At 37.3% G+C, this 19,073-nt stretch overlaps 1 protein-coding gene across 3 annotated transcripts in view; it reads left to right on the forward strand.

Moving 5' to 3' along the window:
- Positions 1-14,591, forward strand: part of CEP350 (centrosomal protein 350) — a 160,457-nt gene extending 145,866 nt beyond the window's left edge. For all 3 annotated transcript variants that reach the window (XM_027868604.1, XM_027868606.1, XM_027868605.1), the window contains exons 32-38: positions 407-543; positions 1,033-1,115; positions 1,799-3,864; positions 4,942-5,352; positions 5,449-5,595; positions 7,707-7,829; positions 10,659-14,591. In XM_027868604.1, the coding sequence (XP_027724405.1) occupies positions 407-543; positions 1,033-1,115; positions 1,799-3,864; positions 4,942-5,352; positions 5,449-5,595; positions 7,707-7,829; positions 10,659-10,823 (3,132 nt within the window). In that variant the 3' untranslated portion in view covers positions 10,824-14,591. The remainder of the gene's footprint in view (positions 1-406; positions 544-1,032; positions 1,116-1,798; positions 3,865-4,941; positions 5,353-5,448; positions 5,596-7,706; positions 7,830-10,658) is intronic.
- The last annotated feature ends 4,482 nt before the right edge of the window (positions 14,592-19,073 follow it).

Consider the following 19,073-nt stretch of genomic DNA (forward strand, 5'->3'; position numbering starts at 1 on the left):
TTATGTAACTCTTCATAAAAACCTACTAATGTACCATATTTTTCACCTATCACATAATCATATCCATTCTGGTACTGAGTAGATGATAATATTTGCCTACAAATAACATTTGTTATTTTCTTAGAAATAAAATTAAGACTTGGGGCATTAAACTCATTGGTAGCTTTTTTCCATAAGTCAGCCACTTTACCAGAGTAGGTTTACGAATTTAAATATTAAAAAACAGCATTAGATCACACCATAAAGATAAAATAAACAACCCTTTTCCAAAAATGTGTACAATGCCAGAATATGAATTTATTGCTACTTAGATTTAAACTGAAAGTGATTAAAGTTCTTGATTATTAGACTTCTGAAAAGTCTCAGTTCTGAATACTAACTACAGCTTCAATTTCTCAAAACATAGTCTTATGATGAATTTATCAAGAAAACAGAAGCAGAGTTAAGTCGGGATCTGGAGACATCACCAACGGCTAAACCTCAAATTAAAACTCCCTCTTCAGCTACTGAGAGGCCCAAGATCAAGCCTCCACCACTTCACAGGTTGGGCTTTTTTGATCGTTTATTCTCTGCACAGTCCAGTCTAAGAATATGCTAAGATTGAGGTGAAGGGTTTGAAACAAATGGGAAAAGGAAAGTATTGACAATCATACTGCAATATTAGCTTATTTTACAGTTTTTACTAAAAACAAATATACCTCTCTTATTTTGCTAAAGTTGTTTTCGTCTGCCTGAGGCAACCCCCATCCCAGAAGCTTTATAATAGCAGTATATTGAAGTGTACCATGAAACTGAGTGTAGGAACAGTTTAAATCCATCCTGCATATTTATAACAAAGATTAGAACATACTGAGGGTGCTGAGTTGGAGTTGGGCCTCCAGGTGAATTGCTTATAGAATTCTTTAGAGAAGTTGAATGGGAATTCCCCATCCTTCATGGGAACTTCTAAGCATTCCCCTTTTCTGTTTGACTAAATGTGCTGCCATCATAGAGCTCTGTGCATCTCTTCATTTATTAACTTTTCCACCTCAGGCCTGAAGCAGCAAAGAACTGGAAATCACTGACTGAGTCAGAACGGTCCAGAGGATCCCTCGAGTCTATTGCTGAACATCTTGGTATGTAATGGTGTTTAAGGGTTTGTGCAGAAGATACGACAGTCTATACCGGCTTAATTTTATTCTGTAATGAATACCTTAGTAACAATGGATGACTGTTTTACAGTCTGCTCTATAAAATTCTTTTTCATTTGTGAATTGCATTACTAATTTATAGCATTCATGTGAAGCTATTTTCATTTGCCCCTTTTGATGAGAAAACTGAGTTATGGAAAAGGTTACATGGCAAGATAATGACAAAGTATACATTTAACATAAAGCTGTCAAGCCCACTTTCTTTATTTATTGAAAAAATGGCCAGCTAAGACCTGAACATAAGAATAATTTATGGTATATTCATTGTACAATTTTGCTTTTGACCAGTTTCTGACTAACTAATTATAAACAGAAAATGGTCTCCATCAGTGTATGCCCATTTGTCTTTTTTTTTTTTTAAGTTTTTAAGATGGCACATAAAAGGTTCTTCCAAATTTGTTTTAATTCTTGTTGGGTATCCTTTATTCCAAAACAAAAAACCTCTCCTGGTAGAAGAGTTTTCATTAGCTATTGTTGCCAGAGTTTTCATTTTTCTTCTTCACTGTAATTGCCTTGGCTACCCACTGTTATTTGTACGTGGTTAGATGTAACTGAAAGAATGTGTTTTGATAACTTTGATGTTATACTTTCTTTTTTATGTCTTTCAGATACTTCACCCTCAAGTTCTGAAAAATCTTTTTCTGAGAGATCTTTGTCTTCATCTGCCAAGAGACCTACTGACTTGGATATTCATGTAGAACATACTCCAAACCCATCTCCAAACCTTAAAATATCAAGGAGAGTCAGAGCAGAATCTGGGGATTATCTGGAAAATGTGCCTTTATTATCTCCTTTCAAAGATCTAAACACTGACAGAATCTCCAGTGTATTGGATATTAGGTTAGAAGAGTATAGTCATAAATCTGAGATCCAAGAAGAGGTGGTGGCATATGCAAAATCAGAAGAGAGTGAGATTGAAGATACTAACTCTAAACTCTCTGGAAAATCTTGTGTCTTGTTGAAACTAGACCTGGAGCAGGGAGATTCACCTGATATTCTCTCGAAGAAAAGTCTTCCTTTAGACTCTAAAAATGCCCCAAAAGATTCACATAGCCTAGTAACCATAGAAAAACTTCCGAAAAAAGAGGAAATGATAAAAGAGGCACAAACGGACAGAGATAATGGGGAGAAGGATCTGAGTGCAAAATCAGAACAAACCTCCTGCAGACAAAAGATTGCAGAGGAACAGGACTTATCTTTTTCAGAGCAACTTTCTGCTCTTAGAGAGATGTCCTCCTACTCAGATGACTTTGAGGTGTCTTCTCCCAAGAAAGAAACTTCAGTTGAAGGAACACCTACTGAATTGTACAAAGATGACTTTGAATCGTCACCTGTGTTATCTCCCAAAAGGGACTCTCAGTCACAGAGGGAAAAATTGCCCGTGACAAAGAACTCGAGAAGTAAAGCCACCAGCTTTGGTAGTGATGATGAAATCAGTGAATGCCTTAGTGAGAAAAGTCTGTCCATTTCTGGAAGTGTCCATTCTGGCAGACTGTTAGAACTCAGATCCCCAACAGAACTTATGAAAAGTAAGGAGCGGAGTGATGTGGAGAATGAACCCGGTGTCACTGAAGCAACATCATGGGCCTCTGCTTCTATTGCTGAAGCCGACAAACTGCTTAATTTCCATCTTGGTGACAGAGTCCTTATCAGCAATGTTCAGCCTGGCACTCTTCGATTCAAAGGCTTGACAGAGTTTGCTAAAGGATTTTGGGCTGGAGTAGAGCTGGACAAGCCTGAAGGAAATAACAATGGAACTTACGCTGGAATTACATATTTTAAGTGTAAAGAGAAGTATGGGATTTTTGCTCCCCCACAGAAAATCTCTCACATTCCAGAAAATTTTGGTAACTTTGTAGACGAAAATGAAGATGCTTTCTCTAATGAACAATATAATCAGCATCAAAAACAAGAACAGAAAGACAGAGAGATGCCTGAGTCTAACAGAGAAAAAGATTCAATTGAATATTTCCAGGAGAAATCTCTAGTTAGCATACACATAGTAGAAACGTCAGTGGAGAGAAGCAGTAAGACTGAATCCGTATCTAAAGTAGACCACACACAGGAGATTTCTGTGGCTACTGAATCAGTTGCTCAAGAGCAATCTTTAGATTCTGTAGTTTGTTCCATGAAAGATGAGAATAATATTTCCCTTTTTGTTTCTGGTGCCATAGAAAAAGTTACTAATTTTGTGTTGGAAGATACTTTAGATATTGTCCTTTCTGAAGAATTGAAAAGGCAGGAAGAGTATTGGACGAAAGAATTGCCTGAAAAGAAAAAGAGTTTATCACCACAAGTTTTGGGAAAACCTTCAACCCCACTCCTGGACCTTTTAACTAAGGAAAAAAACCAATTGGAAGCTCAGTTGAGGTCATCACTTAGTGTGGAAGAAAAATCAAAAAAATTGGAGACTGTCAGCTTACTGACAGATAGCCTGCTAACAACCTTCGTGAAGGATACAGTTGATCAGTTGCAACAAATTAAGAAAATTAAGAATGAGAAAATCCAGCTTAGCAATCAGGAGCTCCATGATGATGACCGAGAGAAAGTGTTTTCGAGAGTCCCATCTAATTATCATGAGGAGCAGTCACCTAGTAATCTGCCAAGTCTGTATTTGAAGGCTGAAGTAGATGAAGAAAGAGAAGTTTCCTCTCCAGATATGTGCCCCAGACCAGTGAGTATTTCTCACATAAGAAAAATACTGTCAGTAAGTTACCATAGAGTGAAATCTAATGTTACAGTGTAAATTGTGTACATATAAATCCTGATCATTTTTCTCCCTTCAGCATATTTCCTATTAAGTAACTAATGAATTACCTACATGGAATCTTTTTTAGAAAGTCAGAGGAGATTCTTGTTTTCTGAATTTGTTACTCCATTGAAGTCATGATATTTACAAGTTAACAGAATTGTTGTTTTTGAGTACTTTTTAGCTTTTTTCTCTCTGAAGTAACTGTCCTCTGTTACATCACAAGGAGTTATTTTAGAGATGTCACAAACACATGACAAATTTGTGAGGATTAAAAACTGCGAAGTTAACTGCCTCGCATACTGTTCCCAGCTTAGGTGTCCAAATAGATCACTGTGCAAGCTTATTCTATATTGCCTTACTAGTGGTTCTGAACTTTATTATAGTGGTTCTGAATTTTATCGTTGAGGAGACTCCTGAGAGCTATTTGCCTAACTAGCTACTCAGTCATGGTTTTTGTGCAGAGACTGCCAGTTATGATGAACAAATCTGAAAATGTATGTAAAGCGCTTTGTAAACCTTAAAGCGCTATATAAATGTCAGCTTTTATTATGATGATGAGTCTGGTTAAATGGATGTATGTCCACTATGACATACATCAGGACCATCAATTATTTAGGTTGTTCTTGGACAGTTGAACAAAAGTAATGCTTTTTAGTAACCTGAACCAGATTCACACCAGAGGTGAGAAAATCCACATCCTATTTCCAAATTTACAACAACACAGAAGATTTATGATGCAAAAAACCCTAACCAGTAATTTTTTTAAAAAAATCTAGTCATAAGACATGTAAGCAAAATTGTTTTAAAATGGAATGTTTAAAGAAGCTAGTTATTATTAATAGCCACTATTCTGTTTTTATTTTTTTGTTTGGAAACATATATAGAAAGAATAATATAGAGAAGTAGTTGAACGTACAAGTAAACTGTCGCTTTTTTTTCTTAAATATTTCTGCCAAAGGTTTTGAGATTGCTAAATGGTGTTTTATCTTACTTCTGTAGGAGAGCCCCGTCTTTGGTGCCAGTGGGCAGGAAGAACTTGCTAAGAGGCTTGCAGAACTTGAAATCAGCCGGGAGTTCCTGAGTGCATTAGGAGATGACCAGGACTGGTTTGATGAAGACTTTGGCTTGAGTTCCTCCCACCAGGTCCAACAAAATAAGGTAGAAGAACCAATTGTGCGACCAATGGCAGAGTCAAAAAAAGTACTACCTCCAAAACCATGTGAGACATTATTGGCTGTTCCACACACTGCGGAAGAGGTAGAAGCACTAGTCCATGCTGCAGCTGAGGAACTTTGGAAATGGAAAGAGATGGGCCATGATCTTCAAAGCATCAGCATTCCCACAAAACTACTAGGTAGTGCTTGTAGGGGTCAAGATATGGAAAGCACCAGTAAAAGGGTCTACAAGCAGGTATGTTTTTTAGGACACGTCTAATTTGGGAAGATCTCATATTGACCAAATTTTGGATTCTTAACTTTGCTGGGTTTTTTTCCCCCCTTTGTCAAGGCGGTCTTTGATTTGACAAAAGAGATTTTTGGAGAAATATTTGCTGAAGATCCCAATCTGAATCAGCCTATCTGGATGAAACCATGTAGGATGAACTCCAGTTACTTCCGAAGAGTAAAAAATCCAAGTGACCTTGATGAAATCAAGGTAGGAAAAAAATTGTAAATATCCCCTTCTAACTTGTTAGTAAGCAGTGAAAGGATATAATTGAAAAGCAACTTTGAACCCTTTTTAAAAAAAAACAAAATGTTATTTTTAACTATCATGGTATTTACACTCACATTCCATTCAATTAAGAAAAATTGGGGAATTTAAAGGAAGTTTAGTAATTTTAAGATTTATTTATGGTGATTTTAGAATACTGTACAGCCTTTCCAATAACTTCTGAGGCTATAAGTTGCAGAAAAGGTGCCAGCCTACTTTGAGTAGATGGAGTTTCTGCATAAATTAGTTCCCTATAATCAATAAAATCATAGGTCCATTCCCTCCCCTCTATTATTTATACCCTTCTAAAGGGATATGTAACCTCTTTACAATAGGGATTCTTAATGTGTTTTTGTGTCATGGACTGCTTTGGTAGTCTAGTGAAACCTTTATCAGAATAACGTTTTTAAATGCATAAAATAAAGTATAGGACTACAAAAGAAGCCAATTATATTGAAATAAAGTTATCAGAATTTTAAACAAAAAAAAGTTCACAGAACCCAGGTTAAGCATCCATGTTTTAAAACACAAATTTTGGACACAGAACATATCTGGGACCTATCTTTGAAAAATTCTCCATAGACTAATCTTTGCAGCCATATCAGTTTGTAGACACAAATCTAAGCCATAGTTGGTCCCATGGAATTTCTAATTTTGAGAGGGCCAAATTGTTGGTGTTATCTTCACATAAAAGGGTTAGTTTAACATTAAAAAACAAAAAAACAGACCCTGTAATGCTTTAGTCATAGGTGGTGCCTATGTAGCCTAAAGTACCCTAGCATCTTTTGTAAAGCTAAAGCTTTCAGCAGTTAAAAAAGGCCTCAATAAACAGGGTTTGGGTTTTTTTTTTTTATTAAACGAGATCACACATGAAGCATTTTTTAGACTTTAAAATACAATTATTATTATTATCTTGCTTTCCTTTGGACCGAGTGAGGAACTTCCCTCTTCCATTGAAGACAGGAAATTGTTTCACAGTGTAGAGTTATCTGGAAACACAGTTAAGTGACTTGTCCAGGATGATATATCATTTTATATTGAGCAGGGCTCTGAGAATGGCTTTCTAGCCATTTTACCATGTTGCTGCCCCTATGGTAATAGGCATGCACTCATAACACCTTACTACCTATTTGAGAAGCTTTGCCAGTTCAACAAATGTATAGAGTATTATTAGAGATCTGGAAGACCATAAAATTTTTACAAGAATACCTACTTGATTCAGATCCTCTCAACCTGTGAGAGCTACTCTAATTACTGGAAATAAGTTATACACTTGGTTGAAGGATGTGGTCTACAATGAAAGACACAAAAGACAAGGAAGAGTAAGAATAAAAGAGCCCTGCTAGCACCATTTTTTCAGTTAATGAAAGTACAAAACTTTTTGAAACTTATCCATAGAAACCCCAAATATCTATTTCACATATTCCCTTTCCTTCTTTCCCTCCCTTCTTCCTTCCTTCTCTCCCCAGAGCTTCATCACTAATTTTAATACTGAAATGACTTTTTTATTAATGTAGAGATACATTTTTCTTAGGAAAATGACAGTTCACTGGTGGTTCTTAGTAGCAGCAGTTATGCTTTTTTAAGGCCCAAACCAAAGTCTTGAATTTGTCTTTTACAACATTATCCCTGTCCCCAAACTTTTTGTGATTTAATGGCAGATTACAAGATTTGTCTTTTGCTTACTTTCAGGAGTTGTTTAGCTGGGAGGTTGTGCCAGCTTGAGATTACATAATCACAGAAGGGACAATTTAAGTAGTTTCCATTGTTACAAATGACTTAAAATCAGTACTATTCATTATTTTGTCAGAAGTAATGGTAATTATCAATGTGTGTACACATTAAAATATCATGTAAAATACAAATTAACTTACTGAGAGTAATTGAAATGCTTTACTCAGAATCGATAAGTGAAATTATAAATAAAAGGCTTGTTTTCTGATCTCATATTAGACAGAACATAGTATTTACCTAGTAATTGTACACTTGAATTTCAGTCACATCATTACTACAATGTTTCTTCTTCACCCATTCCTCCTCTTTCCTTTCCCCAGAAATTTATAGCTACTGAAGTACTCAAGCTGTTCAGCCTGAAAAAGGAACTGAATCACAAAACAGATTGGCAGAAAATGATGAAATTTGGACGGAAGAAGAGAGACCGAGTTGATCACATCCTGGTTAGTGACTAAAGCCAAGCAATGTTTGATTTTTATAAACATTGTCTAAATTCATGAACTTTTGACCTGGGCTAATAAAATTGGTCCTAAATGATTGGTTTTAATTAAAATCTTAAATGTATTGTATTTCTAGCTTCTTATTTTGGAGACCACTTTCATTTACACTAATCATGTGTATATAACTTTTTTCAACTAGACTAATTATTCCACTTGTGTAAGTAACTCCCATTGAGGAAACTTCCTCTAACAATACAAATCAGCACCTGCTCCACAGCTCATATATTCTTAGTTTCTTTGTGGCACTGAGGGATAAATAAATTGGCCCATTTGTGAGTCAGAAGTAGGACTTGATGCCAGGTCTTTCTGAGGCCAAAAGGCTCTATCACCTACAGCCCAGATTTAACTTCATCTGCAGTAAAGGAGTATCTATCTTAGCATTGCAAACTAGATAATACAGTCGTTTCCAGCCTTTGTTGAATGCATCTGTATACATATTCTACATTAGTTGTGGTGGTATCCTTAAATTTAAAAATAATCTCTCTTCATCTTCATTCCTTCATTCAGTTCATTGAACAAATATTGGTCAAACATCAGCCATAGTTGTCCTTAATAGTTGGTGCAAGGCACTAGAGATAGAAAGAATTCAAGGAGCTTTCGTATCTGAAGCACTTTTAGCTAATGGATTAAGACTTCGTGTTGGACCTGAGCTGGACTTTTCACATACACATCATTATGGTCCCCTCCTCCCAAAGTCTGAAACAAACTTTATTTTAGTTTATATAAACTTAGGGGAGATTGACTTACAAGTTTTTTTTTCAACTTAAACTTCTTGTGCTTTTACCTCCTAGACCATAAAAAGAAAAACTTTTTCAGTTTTTAGGTCATGCTTAAATTAACCCATTTGTATCTATATGTGTGACTGATAATGAGGAAACTGAGGCAGACAGAGGTTAAGTGACTTGCCCAGGGTCATGGAGCCTAGTAAATGTCTGAAACAGGATTCAAACTCAGGTCTTCTAGCTTGAAGTTCTTTTCTCTGTCCACTGCACCACATTAATGTGTGATGGATGCTTTATATATGCAGGGAACTTTTCCCCTTTGAGTATAAAAGTTTCTTGTATACTTCCACAGAAACCTGAATCCCAGCCAGCTTGTTGCTTCAATGCACTTGATTAATGTTTTAAGTATAAACCAAAGTAATTTTGGTTAATTAGATTAATGGCAAGTACTTATGAAACTAGATATTCCTATTATTGTATAGGGAGAAGGGCACTGAATTTTGGTTCCTAGTTGTGATACTTCTGATACTTAATATATGTAGTTTCCTTTAGCAAACAACTTACTTTGTCTCGGACAAGTTTTTGCTCATCTTTAAGGTAGGGGGATTGGATGAGGTACTAAAGATATCAACTTAGTCTTAATAGAGGATGTGGAATTTGGACTGAATCTTGAAAGATAGGTAGCATTTCAACAGACAGAGATGAGATGGTGTACATCCTGTACTTGTGGAACGACATAATCAAAGGCATAAAGGTGAAACAGCAGATACTTGGGGAAAACAGAAAGGGACCCAGTTTGACTAGATTATACAGAACAGCATTATGACCTAAGACTGAGAAGGCAGGTCAGAGCCGGTTTGTGGAGCTATGAATACCAGGGTAGGAGTGTGGGGCTTGATTCCTATTTCAGAGGGTACCAACTGCCAATTAAATAATACATGTAATATCTGTGTTTTGGGAACATTAATCTGGTAGCTCTGTGAAAGAAGAATCGAAAGGAGGAAGGCTTGTTAAGAGATTTACTGCAATAGCCCAGGATAGATGATGAGGGCTGGAACTAGAGGAGAAACAATGGTGAGTAGGGAGCAGATGCAAGTAACATTGGGAACGTAGAATCTTCTTGGCACCTGAATAAAAGAGAATTGAAGAAGAAGAAGAAAAGGAAGGAATAAAAAGTGAAATTTCAAGAATAGGTGGCTAGGAAAAAAGTAGTAGGTAACAAAAAGTCTGGAGATATTTTTGGTGGAGAAGAACAGTGTGTTTAGCATTTTGTTTTAGGAGACAATTGGGGTTTAGTGACTTGCCCAGAGTTACACAGCTAGTAAGTGTCTGGGGCCAAATTTGAACTCAGGTCCTCCTGATTCTGGGGCTAGTGCTCTATGTACTGTGCCATCTAGCTGCCCTGAGTTTAGTTTTTAACGTGTTTAATTTGAGGTGACAATTAAACAGACATGTAGAGATATCTAGCAATAGTTGGAAACGTAGATCTAGAGCTTGGAAGTCATCTTAATAGATAGTAGAGGTAGTAATTGAAGCTATGACAATAAATGAGATTTCCAAAAGCGAGTGTAGGAACAGGAGACAAAGCTATGTATATTGTAGCAAAACAAACACTGGCCTGGGAGGCCAAGAGACCTTGGAGGTTGTTCTAAATCAGCCACAGGTTCATTCTGTGACCATGGACCAGTCTTTTTAACCTTTCTGAGCCTTGATTTCCTTTTCTGTAAAATTTTTGGTTATCCTTTATATACTGTAGTCTTTGAAAGTAAATCTTTATCTGGTTCATTCTCTGTTCAAGGCAGGATTATGCTTAAAATATCCCTGGTAGCATATATTGGCATGTGTATTAAAATTTAACATATTTCTTTGGTGACTGTGTTCCTGTGTTCACAGAAATACGCTTGATGCCTACGTAGAGAAATAGATCTTTGGCTATTGTTTCCCAGTTTCTGCTCCAGGTTTAATTTAATTTAGGTATCCCAAAGAACTGTCCATCAGAACAAGTAAGAATTATGTGATAGTGATTTTTAAAATTCTTTTTAAATCCCAGGTTCAAGAGCTCCATGAGGAGGAGGCTCAGTGGGTGAACTATGATGAAGATGAACTCTGCGTAAAGATGCAGCTAGCTGATGGGATCTTTGAGACCTTAATCAGGGATACTATTGATGTTCTGAACCAGATCAATGAAAAACAGGGGAGAATGCTGCTTGTGTGACACCTTCCAAATAAACCGAAAACATTGTGACAATTTGAGTTGTGGGCCTTTCTGCCTCCTGATATACACTACATCTCCATCATAGCAAGAATGCTGCTGGCCCTTGTACCTTGTTTTAAAGACAGCTCACATGGAATCCCAGGAGCAATCTGGTACAGCCTTTGCCTTTAGATACTGTTCACTAAACATATCAGTTGTTTTCGGTGAGCAGGGTTGCACACCTGCTGCTGACACACAGGCATGTTTCTAATCACCACTTTTCAGCGTCCCAAATGGTCTTAGATGAGGTCTGGAAACACCAGAATTACCTCTTAGTTTAGACTAGGATGCCAGTTTACTCAAGTTCCAAGTCAAGAAAGAGTTATAAATAGAAGTATCACATCACTTTGGAGTCTTATTGGCCTATACCATCTGGTTGTAATAAGTGGACAGTACAATACTTAAACAGTGTTAAGCTCTTCACCACTTTTTGATGGACAGCTCTAACAGTGTACATCAGTTTTACACTCTGGAGTTAATTTTCTTCTATTTCTGAAGTTTAGGAGCACAAATGATTTGTCAGGTGAACAGAAGAAAATGAGTGACCTTGCTTTCTGTTCTCTGTAGTGACAATTTGAAACCCTTGAATCTTTTCCAGTTTTCTGCTTTCGGGCATGAAAACAAAGAAATGCCCTTGTTGAAGACTGGGCACAAAAGACTCCCCCAGGGTCAGCTCTTTCCATCCTTGTCCCCACCCCCTGCTTTTCCTTCTCATTCTGAACCACCACCAGCTGCTCCTAGAATCATGGATACTCAGGACTGTCTCAGGCATCCAGGCAGGCAGAAGTGGCCATTGCTCGTGTGGGCCTTCCCTCCCTCGATCCCCATGTTCACCCAAGAAATCAGAGAAACTTTTACTTGAATGATTTAGGAAATGAGTATATGCACCAAAGACCAAAAAAAAGTTATGCCCATTGCTTGTGTGCTTGTATTGCGCTTGTAGAACTTAATTTATTTTATGATAAATTATTAAGTTTGAAGTGTGTGTCTTCTGCAAGGTTGGTTGCGTGGCCACCTTCGACATTGAAACCACAGAACCTACTAAAGGTGCTTTGTGTGTTAGTTTAAATTTGTATCCTAAAAGCTTATATGATAAAACTAGAGGTTTGAATAAAACCATACACGAATGTTGGAGAAGTTATGAAGAGGCTATTAATAGGATGAAAGAACTTTATCAAGACAAATTCAATGTATAGGAGTTAAGAAATGATTTAGGACAGTGTGTAAGGTAAAATTCTGCCTCTCTTTACATTGCTCATTACAACTGTTACCTTGTCTAGAGGAACTATATAGCACCCAGCTGCTATGTTAGAGTATGTGTGGTGCTCTTCTCTGACCTCAGTACCCTGCCTTTTGACTGGTTTATAGTATTCAATACTATCCCTCTTCAGTTAGGATGTAGATAACCCTAGGCTTGAATGTAGATGCCTTAAATTCAAGGGTTCTGAACTAGAAACATGACATGAGACCTCAACTAATTAAATATTCCCAAACATCTTGGAGTTGATGGACTCCAAAACATGTTAGGAAATCCCCAAAGATGCTATATCTTTAAATGTGCATATACATTCATTTCTCTACTTTCCTCCAAACTTGTCCTTAATCCTTAAAATTTTCACTATGCATACCTCCATTTTGACTTTATCTGATTCCATATTTCCCTTATTAATAAGTTAATGAAATAATCATTGGAATCTTTGCATTTTGCACAATGACTGGTAAATGGTATTTCCTGAACATCAGGAACAGAACTGAAATGTTGCATTTTGGTCCATTGAAGTTCTCAGATGTATTGATCAGCACCTCATCCGAGCCTTTAATGATAAACTATGGCCATCTAGCCATAATGGGCAAGTTAACAAGAAGAAGATAAGGGGGAGGGTGGTTAGAGTTATTAACATAGTAACTTTTTTAAAATATAGGAATGTGAGTATCAGATGGTTGGTTTTCTGTATCATATGTTAATGTTTTATGCAGGAGGACAGAAGGCAGACTTGCATCTTATACGCGTTTGTTATGATGCTGAAACATATGACTAGCATAAATTTTTGATGCACTACTGTGGAAATATTAAAATAGGAAGACAGTTTATCCCAGAATCTCATCTGGTCCTAAAACTGTGTCTTAAGAATAAAGTCTGCTATATTCATTCCTAATTTTACAAATAAAACAGTACTATTGCTGGGGAGAAATCTGCATAGCCAGTCCATCGAGTAGGTAGAGTAAGATATCTTTTAGGCCTATATAATAAGAATTATTGCCATGAAAATTTAGTACTGATCCTGTACATTTTGATCTTAAAATACCATACCTGTCTTTAATACCACAATTTCTCTTTACTACCTTGAGAATACAACCTATTTTCTAGATTCTGGATGGAAAGTAGGGGAAATAATGGTCTTAGCCCTTGAAAGAAGTGATCATTTGTGTTCTTTTGACAAGTCCAAAGAACAACATTGAACCGAGCAAGAAAACTTAAATATTTATTTCCCTGTCCGCTGTTTTAGGGGTGATTAGGAATGGGTACATTGTTAGGATTTAGGATTGATAGACACAGAGACCGATCATCTCAGGGTTAGATCCTTTTTACAAAGCCCTGCCTCTATTGAACATAGACACTCCCCTCCAATGTTTGTTATTTCCCTCTGTCCTCTCTTTCACTCTGACCTTGTCTTTCCTCTGAGAATAAGATCATGAAATTAGAATTAAACTCTTGAAGATTGGCACCATCACAATTTGATACCGAATGGAGATGTGACTCCTGAGTCCAAAATAATTTGTGCTATCTGGGATAATGTTAAACTCTAGAAAACAGCACAGGGTTCCACAGTCCTTTTTTAGGACTGAATAATAACTGCATTAGGAAGAAGTTGGGAAAATCTCAAAAGTAAATATGAACGGTGATTTTGTTTCACCAAAAAAATGTATTTCTCTAACTACAGATTTAAGACAACTTTCAGAAAAGATTGTGGTGTTCATTAGAGTGTTGTGGCTTGTTGAAAAAAAGTCCATACACATTCTTTTCCTGAAAAAAGTGGCCTTAGCTCTTTGCAATACTTGAATAAAAGTGTGTACCTGCAAAAGAATTTCTGTAGCACAGCAGTAGAGACCGTTAAGTTTTCTGCAAGGAATTCAAGTCTGACTTTTATCTTCCTTTTACTACCTTAAGAAGACTAGTGAATAAAGCATTAATTTTAAGTAAAGAAATGATAGAAACTACAATGGTGTTTAATGCAAATTGTAGGAATTTACATGTTTACAAATCATCTTATACTGGTTGCGCAACAATTCAAGAGAATTTCTTTGTATTTTTAAAATTCCAAGAAAAAATGTAAACTGATATAATAGGGGTACTGTCATTTGAATTAACCCATGTTTAATAGCTTTTCCTTCCAGGCTTTGCAAAGCCTCCTTGATAACACATTGCAAAGCCTTCTCGGGGTGGGGGGGGGCCCTCGCCTCCTTGTGTGTACTGTATTGTGCAGATATTAAAAAAATAAATAAACCCGTTTACTGTGTATGTGTAAATAAGTCTGGTTTTCAGGCCATTTTCAGCCAATCCTCACATCCAGTGCAGTTTTGCACAGCCGACTTAAGGGTGTGATTTGTAAGTATGAACTGTAAAATAACTGGGATGATTCCCCTGTGTATACCAGTGTAAATATCTTTATTAACTGAAATGTACTTTAAAAAAGATAAAATCTGTAAATAAACTGATTTATAAATTAACTTCATTCAAGTTGTGCATTTTTCATACCTAAAAAGGAATATTATAAAAAGCTTCTATGTTCCTTATAAAATTCACTAATTTCTGATCACTTATTTCAATGTGAGACAACTGATGCTTTAGCAGTTCAAAAAGAAACTGTTGATCAATTTAAATGAATACCCATTAACAGCTTATACTCTTATATAGCTGCAGTGTAGGATTTTTTGGATTTTGCATGAAGCATTTTACAGTCCCTAAATATAGTGAAATCAGAAGTCATGTGACAACTTCTAGCCACAATGCATCTTGCACAGTAAGGAAATGTCATACCCAGTCAGATCAAAAGATAATTGTTTGTTGACTAGCCATAGAAGGTAGAAAAGAAACTGTAATTTGCTGGCCTTCAATCTGTACCCCTAGGAACATGCGTGATGTGAAAGTAGAAGGTATAGTGCACACAACAACTCTGCCTGAGGTTTGGGAATTCAGGAGAAGTCAAGAGAATGAAGCGTCTTTAATACAGTGAGAAAAATAATGGTAAAGGAAGCAACCAACTACAAACTGTGAATGAGACTTGCCAAAGTATTGAGTATTTTTGAATGTTGAATATACTAATAAACATTCAAAACTTTAAGAAATATCTCAGAAAAAAACATAAGTAAAAAAATTTTTCACTGAGTATAGACTTCAATAGATTCTGAGAAAGAGTTAATCTTGAAGAAATTAGATGAATCCTTAGAGGTTTAACCACGATACAAAGTTCAGACATTGTCAGAATGTCAAAGTTACAGAGAACCAAGGGTGTATGGGAACCAAGGTCTCATGTAATTCCATTCTTAGAAAAAAAATCTGTTGGCATGGAAATGCCTCTTCACTAGCCATTTTTATTATGCCTTCAAAATCGGGTATTCTCATCCATTGCACCTCAAGCTGTGGTCCTCTCTTTGATCCTTAAAGGCATTTTTGGTGGGGGTGGGGTCAGCTATATTGGGTAATATCCATTTTGAGGTGGATATGAAGATAACTGATGTTGCAAAGAAGGCAGAGCTACTATTGTGCCTCTGTCAAGAATAATCTTCAGAATAGAAAAAAACAAAAATTCTTAATGGTGAGTTGAAACCCAAAACGATTTGGGAAATAACCTCTTTGCCTCTCTTAAGTTAAAGATACCGATCTCAGAGCAACTGTATTCTAGTATATGGAAAGAATTGACTTTCATAACACTGAGCACTCAGTCTCCTTGACTAGATTGTCACCTTTCCCTCCCCCATCCCCCCAACCCTGAATGATCTCAACACCGGTGGGTTCAATCATCTTTGCTCATTCCCCAGTCTATATATCCTGCCCTCAGTCCTGCATCAACGAATGAATGAAAAAGCATTTATCCAGTGTCTACAATGTGCCAGATACTAAGGATACGAAAATTTTCTTCAAAAGATACATTCTAATAGGAGAAGACAACATACATAGGAGAAAGGTGATGAAGGAAGGGGGTTTTGTTATGGGAAGGGGATGCAGGAGTGTTCACAATGGCATGTAAATGGTGAGATAGCCTAGGTAGATCCAGCTAGTTGGCTAGACAGGATATTGAAGTTGAAGCAAGGTCCAGACAAGGGATTAGGTATAGTGGGCTATATGGACTAGTTTGCATGCCCTGAGACACCAATCAACTAGGTTGCAATGCAAAGATAAGTGGATTAACTTTTCCAGGGATTAGGAGCATGGATTCTGGACGACTGGAAAGGGAGGTCCAAATCCTAGGTCTTATGTAGAAGACGCTGGTCCATGTGGGGTGATTAGCAAAAAGATAGTGAAATGACCTGGGGAGATAAACTGAATGGGATGTGAGACTGACACGGTCTATAGTGTCTATGCCAGAGAGTGGATATGGTGGGCTATTGGAGTTTGACTGCTGGATATCTCTACCTCAGGGGTGTCTCCAACTCAACGTATCCATAACAAAATTCATTATCTCACCTAATTTTCAAACTTACCTATTTCTGTTGAGGTACCAGCATCCTCCCAGCTGCCCAAGTCTGCAAATTCAGGGCATCTTCAACTCTTCACTCTTTCTCAACCCCCCATATCTGATTGGTTGCTACGCATTGTCGATTGCACTCCCACATCACTTCTCACTTCCATCCCCTTCTCTTCATTCATGGGACCACCAACCTAATGGAAGACCTCATCACCTTTCACCTGGACTAGTGCAATAGAATCCAAATTTGTCTCCTTTTTTTCTCTCTAGTACAACCTCTATAGAGCTGCCAAAATGATCTTCCCAAGGCACAGGTCTGTTACTCTGTATTTGGAATTGTAAGATGTAGAGCTAGGACGGAACTCAGAGACCATCTAGTATAACCCTATTATTTTGTAGATGAAGAAAACTGTGGCCAAGGGAGATTGTGATTTTGCACAGATCTCATACAGAATGTAAGCAGCAAGATCACATAGAAAATGTAAGAAGTGAGATTTAAATCCAGGTACTGTCTCCAGAAACAGTGCTCTTCCCACTGCACCACAAGGTCTTGAGTTCAGGTCCTGGTTCTATCAACGGTGTGTCCTTGGGCAAGTCACTTAACCTCTCTTGGGCCTCAGTTTCCTCATCTGTAAAGTGTAGGAGTTAGATTTAGAACCCTTCCAGATTTGTGAACTTTGGCAAAATTAATAATGTATTGAACTTGGAATGAGGAATACCTGAATTAGAATCCTATCCCAGCCACTAATTACGACCTTGGACAAATTACTTAACTTCTCTCAGCTTCGGTTTCCTCATCTACAAATGGGAATAATGAGAGCACTACTCTCAAAGGGTTCTTGTGAGGATCAAATGAGATAATACATGTAAAGCATTTGCAAACAAAGTATATATGTTACCTAGGATTGTTATTATCCCATGTCACTCTCTTGGTTCAGAAATCTTCAGGGACTCCCCTATTGCCACTAAAATAAAGTACCAACTCCTCAATTTGACATTGAAAGCCCTATATAATCCATCTCCAGTCTACCTGCCCAGATTCATTTCAGATTACTGCCCTTCATGAATTCCTTGTTCTTCTCAAACTTTTCATCCAGACTCATCATTCCATCCCCCTACCTGTGCCTTTGAACAGGCTGTCCTATATGCCTGGAATGTAATCCATCTGATTCTTAAGATCCTCACATAACATCCTCTTTTGTGGCTTTAATTTGTTTTACATAAAATTATGAGTTTCATACAATCGTTCTGAGCCCTCAGTTAGGAAAATTCCTTACATTTAGGCAGAGATCGAGCTCTCTGTCTAAATTGACATTTATAGCCATTTCTGTAGTTGAAGCAAAAATTCAGGAAAATTTTACTGGAAACATTTAGATAACAAAACAGCAGATGATTATTATAACATCTACGTATAGGATCATCACTGTGGAGGGGGTGTTGGGAGGAAAAGCAGGGTTTTCTTGCTATTTCCTTCAGACTTTGAATAAGAGCTAATGAGATCAACTTGGAGCTTGTGCTCTAAGATGCCTGTAGAGCTGATGGCCTCCTCTGTTTCTCCCTTCTCTACCACAGCACAGTCCTATCTTTTCTTTCTCCTTTTTCTGGTTACCCGACAGTTGCCAATTGTTGGCTTAGGTCTGTATGACCTCATGATCCCATTTGGGGTTATCTTGGCAAAGATACCAGGGTGGTTTACCATTTCCTTCTCCAGCTGAATTTGAACTCAGAAAGATGAGTCTTCCTGACTCCAGACCCAGTACTCTATCCACCATGCCACCTAGCTGCCCACACCTTAGGAATCACTCTATAGTTCCAAAGTATGACTACTTCTCACACAATGTCTTTGCTTTATTCTAAGAGGTGCCAAAGCCCAAGGCAGAGTCTGATGGATTGAGTCACTGAAGACGTGCTTACCTAACAAAAGTAATTACTTTTAAGTGTGTGGAATAATAGAGGCCACCCTTACATTTTAATGCTCAACTCTTGTCACTTCCAGTGGGAAGTTTTCCTCATCAGTTTTCTCTGAGTCAAATTATCTTGTACTAATTTATTTGTGTAAATGTTGTATCCCCAGTAGAATGTAAGCTGTTTGAAGGATGGGTTCATTTTTTATTTTATGTTTATATCCTAAGTGCCTAGCACATGCTAGGTACTTAATAAATAATTATGATAATAATAGCTATAGGGCATACTATATGCAGGGGTGCACTGGATAGAGTACTGGGCCTGGCGTCAGGAAAACTCATCTTCTTAAGTTCGAATCTGACCTCAGACACTTGCTAGCTGTGTGACCCAGGGCAAGTCACTGTTAACCCTGTTTGTCTCAGTTTCCTCATCTGTGAAATGAGCTGGAGAAAAAATGGCAAACCACTCCAGTATCTCTGCCAAGAAAACCCTAAAAGGGGTCATGAAGAGTTGGATACAACTGTATTAAAACAGACTATGTGCCAGGCACTGTGCTAAGCACTTTACAATTATTATCTCATTTGATCCTGTGAGAAAATTTTATTACATTGTTTGAACC

This window comes from Vombatus ursinus, unplaced genomic scaffold, assembly GCF_900497805.2.
Source record: "Vombatus ursinus unplaced genomic scaffold, bare-nosed wombat genome assembly UNPS02014789.1, whole genome shotgun sequence".
NCBI lineage: Eukaryota > Metazoa > Chordata > Mammalia > Diprotodontia > Vombatidae > Vombatus > Vombatus ursinus.